This window comes from Penaeus chinensis, chromosome 10 (assembly GCF_019202785.1).
Source record: "Penaeus chinensis breed Huanghai No. 1 chromosome 10, ASM1920278v2, whole genome shotgun sequence".
NCBI lineage: Eukaryota > Metazoa > Arthropoda > Malacostraca > Decapoda > Penaeidae > Penaeus > Penaeus chinensis.
Genome location: NC_061828.1, coordinates 12,466,718 through 12,479,217, shown reverse-complemented (window position 1 = coordinate 12,479,217; position 12,500 = coordinate 12,466,718). Strand labels below are relative to the sequence as shown.

Below are 12,500 nucleotides of genomic sequence, written 5' to 3'. Positions count from 1 at the left end.
CGTTGGATATGATGATAAATAAATATCGTTTATACTAATTATAATGGAAAAAATATCGGTGATTCACCAAGATTAAATAAAATATCTTAAATTATAATTTAATTCCAATTTTACTATTCCAGCTAATTTACTTATAAATTAAAAAAAATTTCTTGTTGCCAGTAATGAATGTATACGCTTGCTTGTTTCAGTTGCAGATTATTGAATGATAACTGAACACCTATCTACAAGCAACTGCAATGGTGATAAAATAATAAAACAAAACACTATCATTATCTTCATCGTACCCTGCATGAATTATTGTACAATGATTTCACAACGTTGATAGGCGAAAGTAATTTCTCCGGATACCGGGAGGATCGTCACTTTAACCTAATCCTACAACGGATCTCCCAACCTTCCTCTGTTTGGCGCCATGTTTCGGCTACGAGTTGCTTTGGCATAAACAAAAAACAAAAACCCTTCGATCCGGCATAGTCGTCGACAAAAGCTTTCCCGGCGAAGGACGAGAAGACAATCATGAAGAGTTCATACAACTACGGAATTCCTAAACATGGCAACAACCTGCGGGTCGAACGCCAGCGCCTGAGCCGAGTGGGTCGCAGGTTACCCGTGAACCAGCACTTCGATCCTACGTCAGCCGCAGGAGCAGGGTTCGCCCGGCGGTTCGCTCGTTCGTTCGACATTACGATATCCCTCCGTGCCTTTAGAGGTCACTGTGAAGTACTGCTTGCGAAGACGAATCAGCAGCGAGTTGGTTACAGATGTTAATTTGGCTACAACTCTTTGCTTCCGTACCCGTTCGTGCTCGGTTCTGCGATGCGGGTGAGTTGCTGCTGACGAGGCCGTGCCACACGCGCGTGCACTGCCAATATACGAGGTACAGTGTCCACCCTCAGTGACAGGGTTCGGAATAGGTCCACTTACATGAATGTTGTGTCTTTCCGTTGAGAGGGAATACCTTAGTGTTTATAGTGTGCTTGTTTTCATGGTGATTTATGACGATGGATCTGTGCTTGCTGGAAAAGGTTATTACCGATCTTGTCGAGGTTGTTCCAATGATAACATTTCCTTGGGAAGCATATTCATACTTGTCTATAGGGCTTAATCTAAGTACTGATATCATGATTTTTATTACATCACAATAACTTTGAAATAAAACATCAAAGTTGCGTTATTCACACCAATAAAAGCAAATTTAAAAATCAAAATACACCAGTTTACAGAAATCCAATCTTTGAGCAAAGGAGCTACAGACTTTAAGAATTCTTTCGCAGACTAAATGTCATGAAAGATTAATATCTAAATCTCTTAAAAGAGAGTTAGATCATCTAATGAAGATTCGAATCCTTTTAGAGTGGTGAAATGCTTCGTCGAAAAGCTTCTAACTGGTTCGTTGAGCTTCACAACAATGAATGATGTTCTCGTCTTGATCTTCCTCTTTACATGTCGGCCACGCCTTCTGTTACATCACCTGGAGATAAAGCGGCTTCCTCAGAGGGCAGGTAGTCATCCTCATAGGCGGCCTCGTGCATGGCCTCCTCCCCAGGGTCGTGCAGGTCTTCAAACTCAGGCTGTGGTTCAAAGTCGGGCTCAGGTTCAAAGCCGGTTGGGGGTTCGAGCATGGGTTGAGGTTCGGATGAAAACTGGGATGAGGATGACATGTGCATCTGCTGCATCTTTACCGACATGGAGGACACGGACTGGTGGTGTGAGGACATGACAGATTGCTGCTGCTGAGAGGACATGCTTGATTGTTGTGAGGCGAAAGCATATTGTTGGCCATACATGTCAGACTGCTGTTGCATAGTCATGTCAGGTTGCTGTGCAGAGAGGGAGGACTGATGTCCAAGCATTTCAGGGGGGGTATTAGCATCTGGGTAAGTCATATCAGTATCATTAGTCTCGGAAGGGTAAACCATGTCATCTTGGTTTAGAACTGGAGGATAAACCATATTGTCATGGCTGGGTTCTGCAGGATAGATCATGTCTGAGGGAATGTCAGGCATAAGCTCTGATGGACCTTTTGAGGGAAAAAAAGAAGACAAAAACGTAAATAAACAGACGTAACTTAACATACATGTCTCGACAGGGACAAATTGCATTGGCACGAATAGAGATGTTGAATTCATTCGTCCCACGTTTTAAGAATGACATTAGATTGATTTAGACTGCAAATATGCGTCTGCCACCAAGTACATCTGCATATAATCAGCGAGTCCGTCACAAAGATCATGTGATACTACAATGACATTCATTTGTCCCTGTGAGATTAGAAAAAAAAGAGGATTTACAAAAAAAAAAAAAAAAAAATCAACATAAGTAAACAAATTTCAGCAGGATATGCTGAATAACAAAGGGAAAACCAACATTGGAATAAATCAAAACTAACATCGGAATAAATCAAAGAAAACAACACTGGACTGAATCAAAGAAAACCAAAGTTGGAATAGATTAAATGTAATACCAAAGTGCCAGTCATGAAAGGAAAATGCAGCATATTGCATGCAAAACTTAATCTTCACGGGAAAATAATCTTATAAGGAATGTAAGCAATAACTTCAATGTACTCATGACTGCAGAATCATGCAAGTATCTATTCAAAGCGTTAAATAATGAAAGGAATAAGCGCTGCCCGTGTGCAGGGTTGAGGACATATAAGAAAATAATAATTGTATATATGATAAATGCAGGAAGCTTATTGTGAAATTAAATATATAATAATTATTTGCGTTTTTTTTTTCTGTTTATATGTGCGCCATCCTGTATCTGCTTGTGTGTAGTAAATAAAAGAAAGAAAAAAGCAAGAAAACACATTAAAATAACAGAGGCTTTTTCGCTAGGTTACTTCTTCAGGATAACAGAGCAAAATGGCCTTTGGCATATTCGTGTATTTTCTTGCTCATCCCCTTCGTTGTTTTATTGCTTTTTGAGAATGAATCCTTCACACGCGTGTACGTATGTGTGTGTGTGTGTGTGTGTGAGTTTGAGTGTATGTGTGTGACTCTGAGTGTGCGTATGTCTGTGCTTGTCTATGCCTGTGTCTGTATCTTTAAAAAGCATTGCTAGTTATTACGTTTGCAGGTTTAGATAAGCTGAGGACAGGATCATTTTTTACCTTAACTTGACGTGCTTGGGAATGGGACCATGAAAGTGATTCTCTTCGAAAAACATGGAGTAAGGATGAGGAATGGGCTATTGGGGCTTATTATAGACTATGTGATAATCAAAATCATTCTATTTCATATGGCGGTCTCTAAAGTAATAATCTAAATCGTATTCTCTTTTTAAAAAAATGTCTCAATATCATGTAAGTTAAGAATAGCTATAGTTGGCATCAGTTACCAAAAAAAAAGTCTAGCATTATATCACGTTATTATCATTAAATATCACAGGAATCTCAGTTAACTGCCTGACGTTCCTCTAATCTAAAAAGACTATCAGGAAGACTGAGAAAGCTGCAGGGCGCGGGCGGGGCATTTCTCTGTCAGGGCATAGGGCATTCCTTAGCCTTACCTTGGGGCACAACGCCGGCGACGATGGGCACGGCCTCGCCCTCCTCCATGTGGATTCCGGCGACGATTGGCACAGCTTCGCCCTGTGGAGGAGGTGGGTACGTGTCAGGGCCGGCCAAGGGTGGGATCCGATCGCTTGTGAAAGTCTTTGTATCAGATATTGCATGAAACTATTTCGCATGCATTATGTCGTATGTTTCATTATCACTGCAAGCCAAGCCAGCATAGAAGATGTAAATAAAGTCTTGAGCTGCTTAGTTCTTTCGAAGTTAAAGAGCTTAGCTGTGTTACCAGCTCTATCAGCGAAAAGACAGCATTATATATAAAACTAATAGTAACCGATACTCTACGTGGTTAAATTACAATATCGGCTGCTGAGCTGCAGTTCTACAATAAACTAAAAAGAAAAAGAAAAAACAACTGACTACGTTATTGAATATAAGAGTAAAAAAAACTCCATTAGTTAAGCTACTATTGACGTACAAGAAAGAAAGAGTAAAGAAGTGAGGCGGGAAAGTTCCTCTGTTATTTTTTTCTTATAGAATGTGTGTATAGTTTCTCCTGTTGTCATCACCTCAATGTCCGATTGCGCAATCCTGTTGTCACGTGACTCTATCAGCAACGGCGTCTGATATGTCTTCCGTGTTCTCCTTTTTCTTAAGTGGCAGTATCACCACCGATTATTTCTGCCATGCATTGTGTATATCCTATTTCGAAAGACTTGAAGGATATCAGGCAAAACAAAATCGAATACACTAAAAAATCAACTAAACCGTAGTTTGTCCTCGCTCAAACTGTCGCATGGCTAAAGTAATCGATAAGAGTCGTGACAGTGTTCGCCTTTTTTTTTCCACCTTCGAAGGCCCGAGGGAAGCCCGAGCGCTCCCTGGCGGCGTTCCCTACCTGAACCAAGCCTCCCTGTACCACCTTGCGGGTTACAGTAGAGGAGCTGCTGCTGCTGGCGCTCCTGCTCCTGCTCTCCTCCACACGCTCTACCCGTGTTACAGTCCTGAACTCCTGAACGCTGCTGCTGCTGGAGGACTGCTGGGTAATGACCTTTGTGCTCGTTTCCTGCTGACTGCCGCCCTGAATGGTCACGTGCTGGGTTGTCACCTGCTGACTTCCTTGCTGTCCAACCTGAGTGATACCCCGAGGCTGAGACATTACCCTCCAGCGGCCGCCGAAATGTGTTTGTTGTCGCGGGTAAAGGCTTAGTCTGCGTCTTGCTTGTCTCATGGAATATGCGAAGAGCCACGCACAGATCATTTATAGATATGTGGGTTTTATATATATATATATATATATATATATATATATATATATTTATATATATATGTATATATATATATGAATGCACATATATATATATACATATATATATGAATGCACATATATATATACAGATATATATATATGAATGCACATATATATATATATATATATATATATATATATATATGTGTGTGCATGATTTATCGTGTGTGTGTGTGTGTGTGTGTGTGTGTGTGTGTGTGTGTGTGTGTGTGTGTGTGTGTGTGTGTGTGTTCGTGTGTGTGTGTTCGTGTGTGTGTGTTCGCGTGTGTGTGTGTGTGTGTGTGTGTGTGTGTGTGTGTGTGTGTGTGTGTGTGTGTGTGTGTGTGTGTGTGTGTGTGTGTGTGTGTGTGTGTGTGTGTGTGTGTGTGTGTGTGTGTGTGTGTGTGTGTGTACAGGTATATGTCTAGGTATGTATGTATGTATATCGAATATCTTAAGCATCAGCTGCATTTCCGCCGGAGGGAAAATACATTATTGGATCTGTGCTGTGGCGTCCGTGACTGTCAGCTGGTACTGTTTGTCGTGTGTGAAGATATTATTTTCCCCTTTGAAGTTACTGAGATAGCATGCATTATACTTGTTACTGAGACTACGTTTGTCACTGTACTAATTACAACTAGAATTACTTTGTCTACTTTATCCTCTGCTCTGTTAATTGACTTTTGAGTAGGTGGCCAAGTTGTGCAATGCAGTTTTTTAATAACAAATTGCTGAGAGCAACGAGATGATTATTATATGCGGCGATGTATGTTATTGCAGCTGAACAGAATTTGAAAGTTAATGAAATATACCAAGCTTATAATCAGATATGAAATATATCGAAGCATAGAATTAAAAAAACAACTGCAGCAAATCAAAAGGTTAAATATGACATACTGAATATATTGCGTCCTAATAGAACCTCAATAAGTAATTATATCAAAGCATGTGCTTAAATATGAATTACATTGAGGCATAAGCTTATATATCAAATATGTCAAAGTATAAGATTGAATATAGAATATGTAATGGCATAAGCTTAAGCATTAGACATGAGATTACAGATTAAACGTACCAAAGATAAGCCTAAGAGTAGATTAAGCATAAGCTTGAATATGAAGTTTAAATCATAAATGTGATTATATCATATGTGTTCCAAAGAATATAAAGCCAGAATTAGAAGAGTAAGTAGCGCGTGATATTATTTGTTGGCGTTGGCGTTACTTGCGTGTTCAGAAAGTATCAGGTATTAGTGTAGATAAAAAGAGCCTTTACCATTGTGGATATTGTGAGTGTACAACATTGGAGGTGTGAGTTATAATCTGAACAAAAGCTTCATTTGATATCAAGAGCACTGTGAGGACTTATAAGCATCTGCAGATATCCACATGTATTGCAATATAAGCTAAAGAAATTACTGGAGATATTAATCAGACTGAAAAGACAAAGAAAGAAGAATCCTTTTTTGAGAAATATTTACGTTGATCTTCATCATCAGTCTGCAGAGTGAAGAGAAAGGGTTAATAGCAAATTAGTCTCACCGAGTCAAAGCCACGAGGAACGGGCATGCCAGCGCTGATAGGCATAGGCTTAGGCGGCTCGATCAGTGAATGCTGTACCTGTGCCCCGAGGGAAGGAGCGCTGGACGGGGGTGGGCCACGGGGCTGGTTGGGGTTGTTCACGGTAGGGATCGGAGGCACCCAGTTCTTGGGTCCCTTGGCCCCGAAACCGAACTGCCTGATGTCGGTCCTGAGGGAGAAGAGCGCGATTGGTCTTTTCTGTGATTTCCACTTCGTATGGATTGTTTCAAAGACAAAGAGCCGAGGGACTTACGGGATGGGCACGCCATCTTCACTGCCGATGGAGACAAGAGCAGGCACATGGCCGTATCCGTAACCCTTAGGTCCGTGGCGCTTAGCATAGCACAGCTTGCAGTAGATCTCGCCGTCGGGGGCGTCGCAAGACAGCATGGAGTCCAGAGGGCGATGACACTCGCAGCAGTTGTAGCAGCGTTTGTGCCATTCCTGTAACAGAATTCATGACTCGAATTTATTTCTATAGGCATTCATAGGTATTTTGTTTGTTTATGTATTACTACTAATCAGTAATTTGCATGTGCAAACAGTAAATCATTTTTGATTAGTCGAGGGAACAGACCTTGCCCCTGCAGGGCATGGATTCAGCCTGGAACACGGCGCCTCCGCAGCGGGGGCAGCGAGCCTGGCCTTCCTTGGCCGGGATCTTGGTCACGTCGAGCACCGTAAAGGCGGGGGCCCTGGAGATGGGGGGAGCCTCGGGGTCGAAGATCTCGTCTTCGCCGCTGTGCGGGGTATTGAAGGGATTTGAACACGTTTTCTCTTTTAGGAACAGACGTGGCTACACGTTACAGAGAGCATTTACCCTTATGCAATGCAAGGGAAAAATGTATGTAAAACAATCTTTATAAGATGCCGTTTACTCTCGATATTTACACCCTATCGTTCTACAATAAAAGAACTGCGGTGTACGGTAAATAAGCAGCACAATATATAAACTGTAGACCGATACTTACGCAATGTTCTCCGGCACAAGGACGCCACCAGCACCAGCGGCGAAACCGTAGCCCTTGGGGCCGAACCTCTTGGCGTAGCAAAGCTTGCAGTAGATCTCTCCGTCAGGGCCGTCGCAGAACACCATGGCATCCAGGGGGCGGGTGCAGTCCAGGCAGCTGTAGCAGCGCTTGTGCCACTTCTGTTCGTGGAGAAGGTCATATTTGGTCAAGTATCTGGCCATTTTGAAAGCAAGTGGAAGGCTGATAACTATCTTTATTATGAGTTACATATTTATATTTGTTTCCTATTATAATTTTCAGATACAGACATGTACTAAACATAACGATGTAATAATAAGTCTGGAAACTCTGTGTGGACAATAGATAACGGGGTCTATTTTTTACTCTAGAAAAAAATATTAACAATAAGTTTAAACCTGCAGAAAGTACCAGATTTTTTTTTTAATAAATAGAATAGAGAAGAATTTCCTAGATGCACAACTTTAGTTCGTTGTAGTCCTGATTAGAGAGCTTGCCAGAGACGCCATGTAAATAATGCAACTTTTTCCTTCATGTTTTATTCAACTGAATGTGAGCGAAGTTATAGAGATCCAAGGTAGATATAGTAGCCGTTGGTAACACTGATTTTAAAATATCTGCTTATCACTGTTATATGAACAACTTTTCGACGATATAAACGAGATTTTAAAAGTTATAGAACAAGAGAGACCGCCTCGTTATCCATCGTTCCCTCGTTATTGAGTAACACCGTTTTTCTTGTTCTTTTGGTGTTGCGATACCACTCAATTAAACTGGTAGAATAACAGTGGCTGACGTAGGCGAGAGCAACGCAGCCCGTTCTTAAACTAGAAACATGTTTTTCATGTTTAATTAAGGTACTAGAAACATCGCTCTTTGTTCGTAAACTGCAAGTTTGTTTGTTTCTAACCCTCCGTTACCCAGCTTAAATATATCCATGTTGAAAACGCAAGAGAACTGCAGGGGGATGAGTGAGAGGAAAATGGAGAACCTTCTTCCGTGCCGTGAGAGAGAGAGAGAGAGAGAGAGAGAGAGAGAGAGAGAGAGAGAGAGAGAGAGAGAGAGAGAGAGAGAGAGAGAGAGAGAGAGAGAGAGAGAGAGAGAGAGAGAGAGAGAGAGAGACAGACAGAGACAGACAGACAGACAGACAGACAGACAGACAGACAGACAGACAGACAGACAGACAGACAGACAGACAGACAGACAGACAGACAGACAGACAGACAGACAGACAGACAGACAGACAGACAGACGGACACAGAGAGAGCGAGGAGAGAAGGGCCGACGTACCTTTCCGCGGGACAGCCTCTCCTCGGCCGTGAAGACCTTGCCGCCGCAGCGAGGGCAGCCTTCGCCGGGCGCCGCGGGGATGGAGGTGGTGTCGATGGCTGCCGAGGCGGGGTTGACGCCGGGCATTTGAGACAAACCGCCGCTGAGCGCGAGGGAAAGGAAGAGGTTTAGTGCGCTCGGAAGGAATGCTTGTTTGAGATTAATAGTTTCCTCTACTTGTATCATTTGTGACTGTGGAGGCAGACACCACCCAATACTTAGGTATAAACGTATAGTTTACTTACAAATAATTGGACAGATGTTCTATGTATCTACCTATTTATGTTTCTATTTAACTATATATATGTATCCATCTGTATAACTATAAATACATATAAAAATATATATGCATGTATATATATATGCATATATGTATATATATACATATATACATCCACATATATCCAATATATATGCATGTACATAGATGTGTGTGTGTGTGTGTGTGTGTGTGTGTGTGTGTGTGTGTGTGTGTGTGTGTGTGTGTGTGTAAGTATGTATATATGTGTTTATATGTACACACATCAGAAGAGAGAGGGAGGAAGAGGCGGCGCAGAAGTACTCACGGGATGTTCTCGGCGACCAGGACGCCACCGCTGCCAGCGGCGAAGCCGTAGCCCTTGGGGCCGTACTTCTTGGCGTAGCATAGCTTGCAGTAGATCTCGCCGTCGGGGGCGTCGCAGCCCGTCATGGAGTCGAGCGGGCGGTGGCAGTGGAGGCAGTTGTAGCAGCGCTTGTGGAAGCTGCGGTTGCGGACGTGGATCTCCTCGGCCATGAAGACCTTGCCGCCGCAGCGCGGGCAGCCCTTGCCCTCCTCGGCCTTGATTTTGGAGGTGTCGATGCGGCCCAGATCGGCGCGCTTCTTCTTGGAATCGTCTTCGCCGCCACTGCGAGAGAAGGGCGGTTAGCGTCGCGCGGAGGAAGGCACCTCGGGGCTGAGTGCCCAAAATGTACAGATAAACAGGTCAATGCCGCACGTGCAATACTCACGAAATGTTCTCAGCGACCAGGACGCCGCCGCCGCCAGCAGCGAAGCCATAACCCTTGGGGCCGTACTTCTTGGCGTAACAGAGCTTGCAGTACACCTCGTTGTCGGGGGCGTCGCAGCCCGTCATGGAGTCCAGAGGGCGGTGGCACAGACAGCAGTTGTAGCAGCGCTTGTGGAAAGGCTAAAAAGGAAGGCATTGATATACTGATCTACATACCACTGACATACAGATGCCTGACACTATGCACCAAAATGATCTTGCACATTAACCGAATGATGGCTGAGATTCCTTTCGACGAATACTCACTCTTCCGCGGGCGTTGATCTCCTCAGCCATGAAGACCTTGCCGCCGCAGCGAGGGCAGCCCTTGCCTTCCTCGGCCTTGATCTTGCTCACGTCCAGCGCCGCGGATCCAGGGTTCACACCGGGCATGGATTCACCGCCGCTGAATGAAACCGGAAGTCAGTGGTTTACACTTAACAAAGCAGGGAAAGAAAGAGCATACAAGTCGACAGCGAGGCGGCACAGTGCATAATTCTACTACTCACGGAATGTTCTCGGCAGTGAGCACACCGCCACCGCCGGCAGCGAAGCCGTAGCCCTTGGGGCCGTACTTCTTGGCGTAGCACAGCTTGCAGTAGACCTCGCCGTCGGGGGCGTCGCAGTGCACCATGGAGTCCAGGGGGCGCTTGCACTGGCGGCACTTGAAGCACTTCTTGTGGAATGGCTGAAAGGAAACCGAGACTCGGGTCAGGCACCGAGGCCTTTCGGTTGATCATCAGGGATACACGCAATTCCGAGCACATAAGCTTATCTATAATCAATCTATCAGCATGTTTACATACATATGTGTGTATGTATATATATATATATATATATATATATATATATATATATATATACATATATATACATATATGTGTGTGTGTGTGTGTGTGTGTGTGTGTGTGTGTGTGTGTGTGTGTTAATATATGTATATATATATATATATATATATATATATATATATAGAGAGAGAGAGAGAGAGAGAGAGAGAGAGAGAGAGAGAGAGAGAGAGAGAGAGAGAGAGAGAGAGAGAGAGAGAGAGAGGAGAGAGAGAGAGAGAGAGAGAGAGAGAGAGAGAGAGATAATGCGTGTGTATATATATACATATGTGTGTGTGTGTTTAAATATAAATATATATACATATATATGTACATAGATAGATAGATAGATAAATAGATAGACATATACAGATGGAGGGAGATACACACATACACATACACACATTATATATATAAATATATATATATATATATATATATATATACACATATATTGGCCACTTACCCTTCCTTTGGCCATCATGAGCTCTGCCATGAACACTCGGCCGCCGCAGCGAGGACAAGGGATCTCACCCTCGTGTGCGGGAATAATGGCGTCTGGGTTGCCATGGGGACGCACGATGGGGGAGCTGCGGGGGAGGAAAAAGCTTCGGTTATGCTCGCTGGTGGGGGCGGCTGGGGTGGGGGTGAAGGTGATCGTGGTTATGACGTGGGTATTGATGTGGTAGTGACAGGTTGTGGGGGTTATGGTGCCAGTGGTGGTGGGTTGCGGTGTGAATAGGGTGGTTATGGTGGGGGTAGATAGTGGTGGGGGTTGTGGTGTGGGTAGATAATGGTTTGTGATCATCTAGAAAATCGTGGTGGCTGTGGTGTAAGTGGGGTTGGTTAGTGATGATGATTCTGCTTTGGGGCTGGTTATGGTGTCGGCGACGGTTACATAATGGTTAAAGCACGGGAGATGGTGAGTTCTTATGGCTTGGATGAAGGTCGTTAGGGTTAGGCTACAGTGTGGGATGATGTACTTATGGTGCGGAAAGGGTAATTATGATATGATTCATGATGGTTATGGCGTTATTATTTCTATTTCTGACGTTGGTGATTCGAAGACAGTGTGTTTACCCAAGAAGTGTTTACAAATGTACGTGATGATGAGATGAATGGAATGGCGGTGTTGATGGTGATGAATAGTTGCAAAAGAAGCTCCTGATGTGGAAGTATTACAAGAACAATTATTAATTTACTTTCGATAAAAAGGATGAAGATTTGTAGCTTACCTGAGCATGGTGCACGATGATATTTGAATTATTATTATCCATCATAAATAGCTGTTATATGTTATACTCAACTAGTTCTAAGTGTTTATTCTACTATCCTATGCCTAAAAACATTAGTTTTTACATCACAGTATCACTATTCTGAAACACTGACATAGAGCTACTTAAGCGTACCAACCGGATATGAGGCGACACTGCTTTAAGCGCTGGTGGAAAGTAAGAGATAATTTATCCTCGCGAGCACTGAAACAGGGTCTTCCCGGGGCAAGTCATATACGTTCAATGGGGAAACTAAGGAAAAACGAGGGCGACTGTTGCAGGATACTAAACGACAGGAAAGGGGAAATCTTACGTGTATCAAGATCATGCCGGAGTCGAGAGAGGACTAAGATTGGGAAGAAAGGGAGATAAATCAGTTCTAATCTAAAGGTTTTCATTCTTTTTCTAAGGATCTTCCAAGTGGGCGGGGCTAATGGAAGAATGGGGGGAGGGGATGAATCAGATTGATTTTAGAGGTTTCTTTTACTCTAACGGTCTTCCAAGTGTGAGGGACTCGTAGGAAAATGGAAGAAAGGGGACAAACCAGCTTGAATTTAAAGTTAATTTGACGCTGTGGGTCTTTCAGTTGAGCAAGAATGATAGAAAACAAAATCAAAACAAATTCACGTCAACAGGAAATTTTGCGTAACAACGATTATAGGAAACTG

At 43.2% G+C, this 12,500-nt stretch overlaps 1 protein-coding gene across 6 annotated transcripts in view; it reads right to left on the bottom strand.

Annotated features, from left to right (window-relative positions):
* LOC125029439 (muscle LIM protein Mlp84B-like) overlaps nt 1-12,500 on the bottom strand; it is a 41,873-nt gene that overhangs the window by 1,048 nt on the left and 28,325 nt on the right. For 2 of the 6 annotated variants that reach the window (XM_047619306.1, XM_047619307.1), the window contains exons 7-19: nt 11,025-11,148; nt 10,244-10,422; nt 10,002-10,140; nt 9,697-9,875; nt 9,273-9,593; nt 8,668-8,809; nt 7,360-7,538; nt 6,966-7,128; nt 6,642-6,832; nt 6,350-6,557; nt 4,419-4,652; nt 3,517-3,598; nt 1-1,474 (exon numbers count right to left, since the gene is read on the bottom strand). The exon at nt 1-1,474 is cut by the window's left edge and continues 1,048 nt beyond it. In XM_047619306.1, coding sequence (XP_047475262.1) covers nt 1,443-1,474; nt 3,517-3,598; nt 4,419-4,652; nt 6,350-6,557; nt 6,642-6,832; nt 6,966-7,128; nt 7,360-7,538; nt 8,668-8,809; nt 9,273-9,593; nt 9,697-9,875; nt 10,002-10,140; nt 10,244-10,422; nt 11,025-11,148 — 2,173 coding nt within the window. In that variant the 3' untranslated portion in view covers nt 1-1,442. Of the gene's footprint in view, nt 1,575-3,516; nt 3,599-4,418; nt 4,653-6,349; nt 6,558-6,641; nt 6,833-6,965; nt 7,129-7,359; nt 7,539-8,667; nt 8,810-9,272; nt 9,594-9,696; nt 9,876-10,001; nt 10,141-10,243; nt 10,423-11,024; nt 11,149-12,500 lie in introns of all 6 variants that reach the window. The other 4 variants (XM_047619309.1, XM_047619308.1, XM_047619310.1 and 1 more) reach the window with 4 other exon arrangements.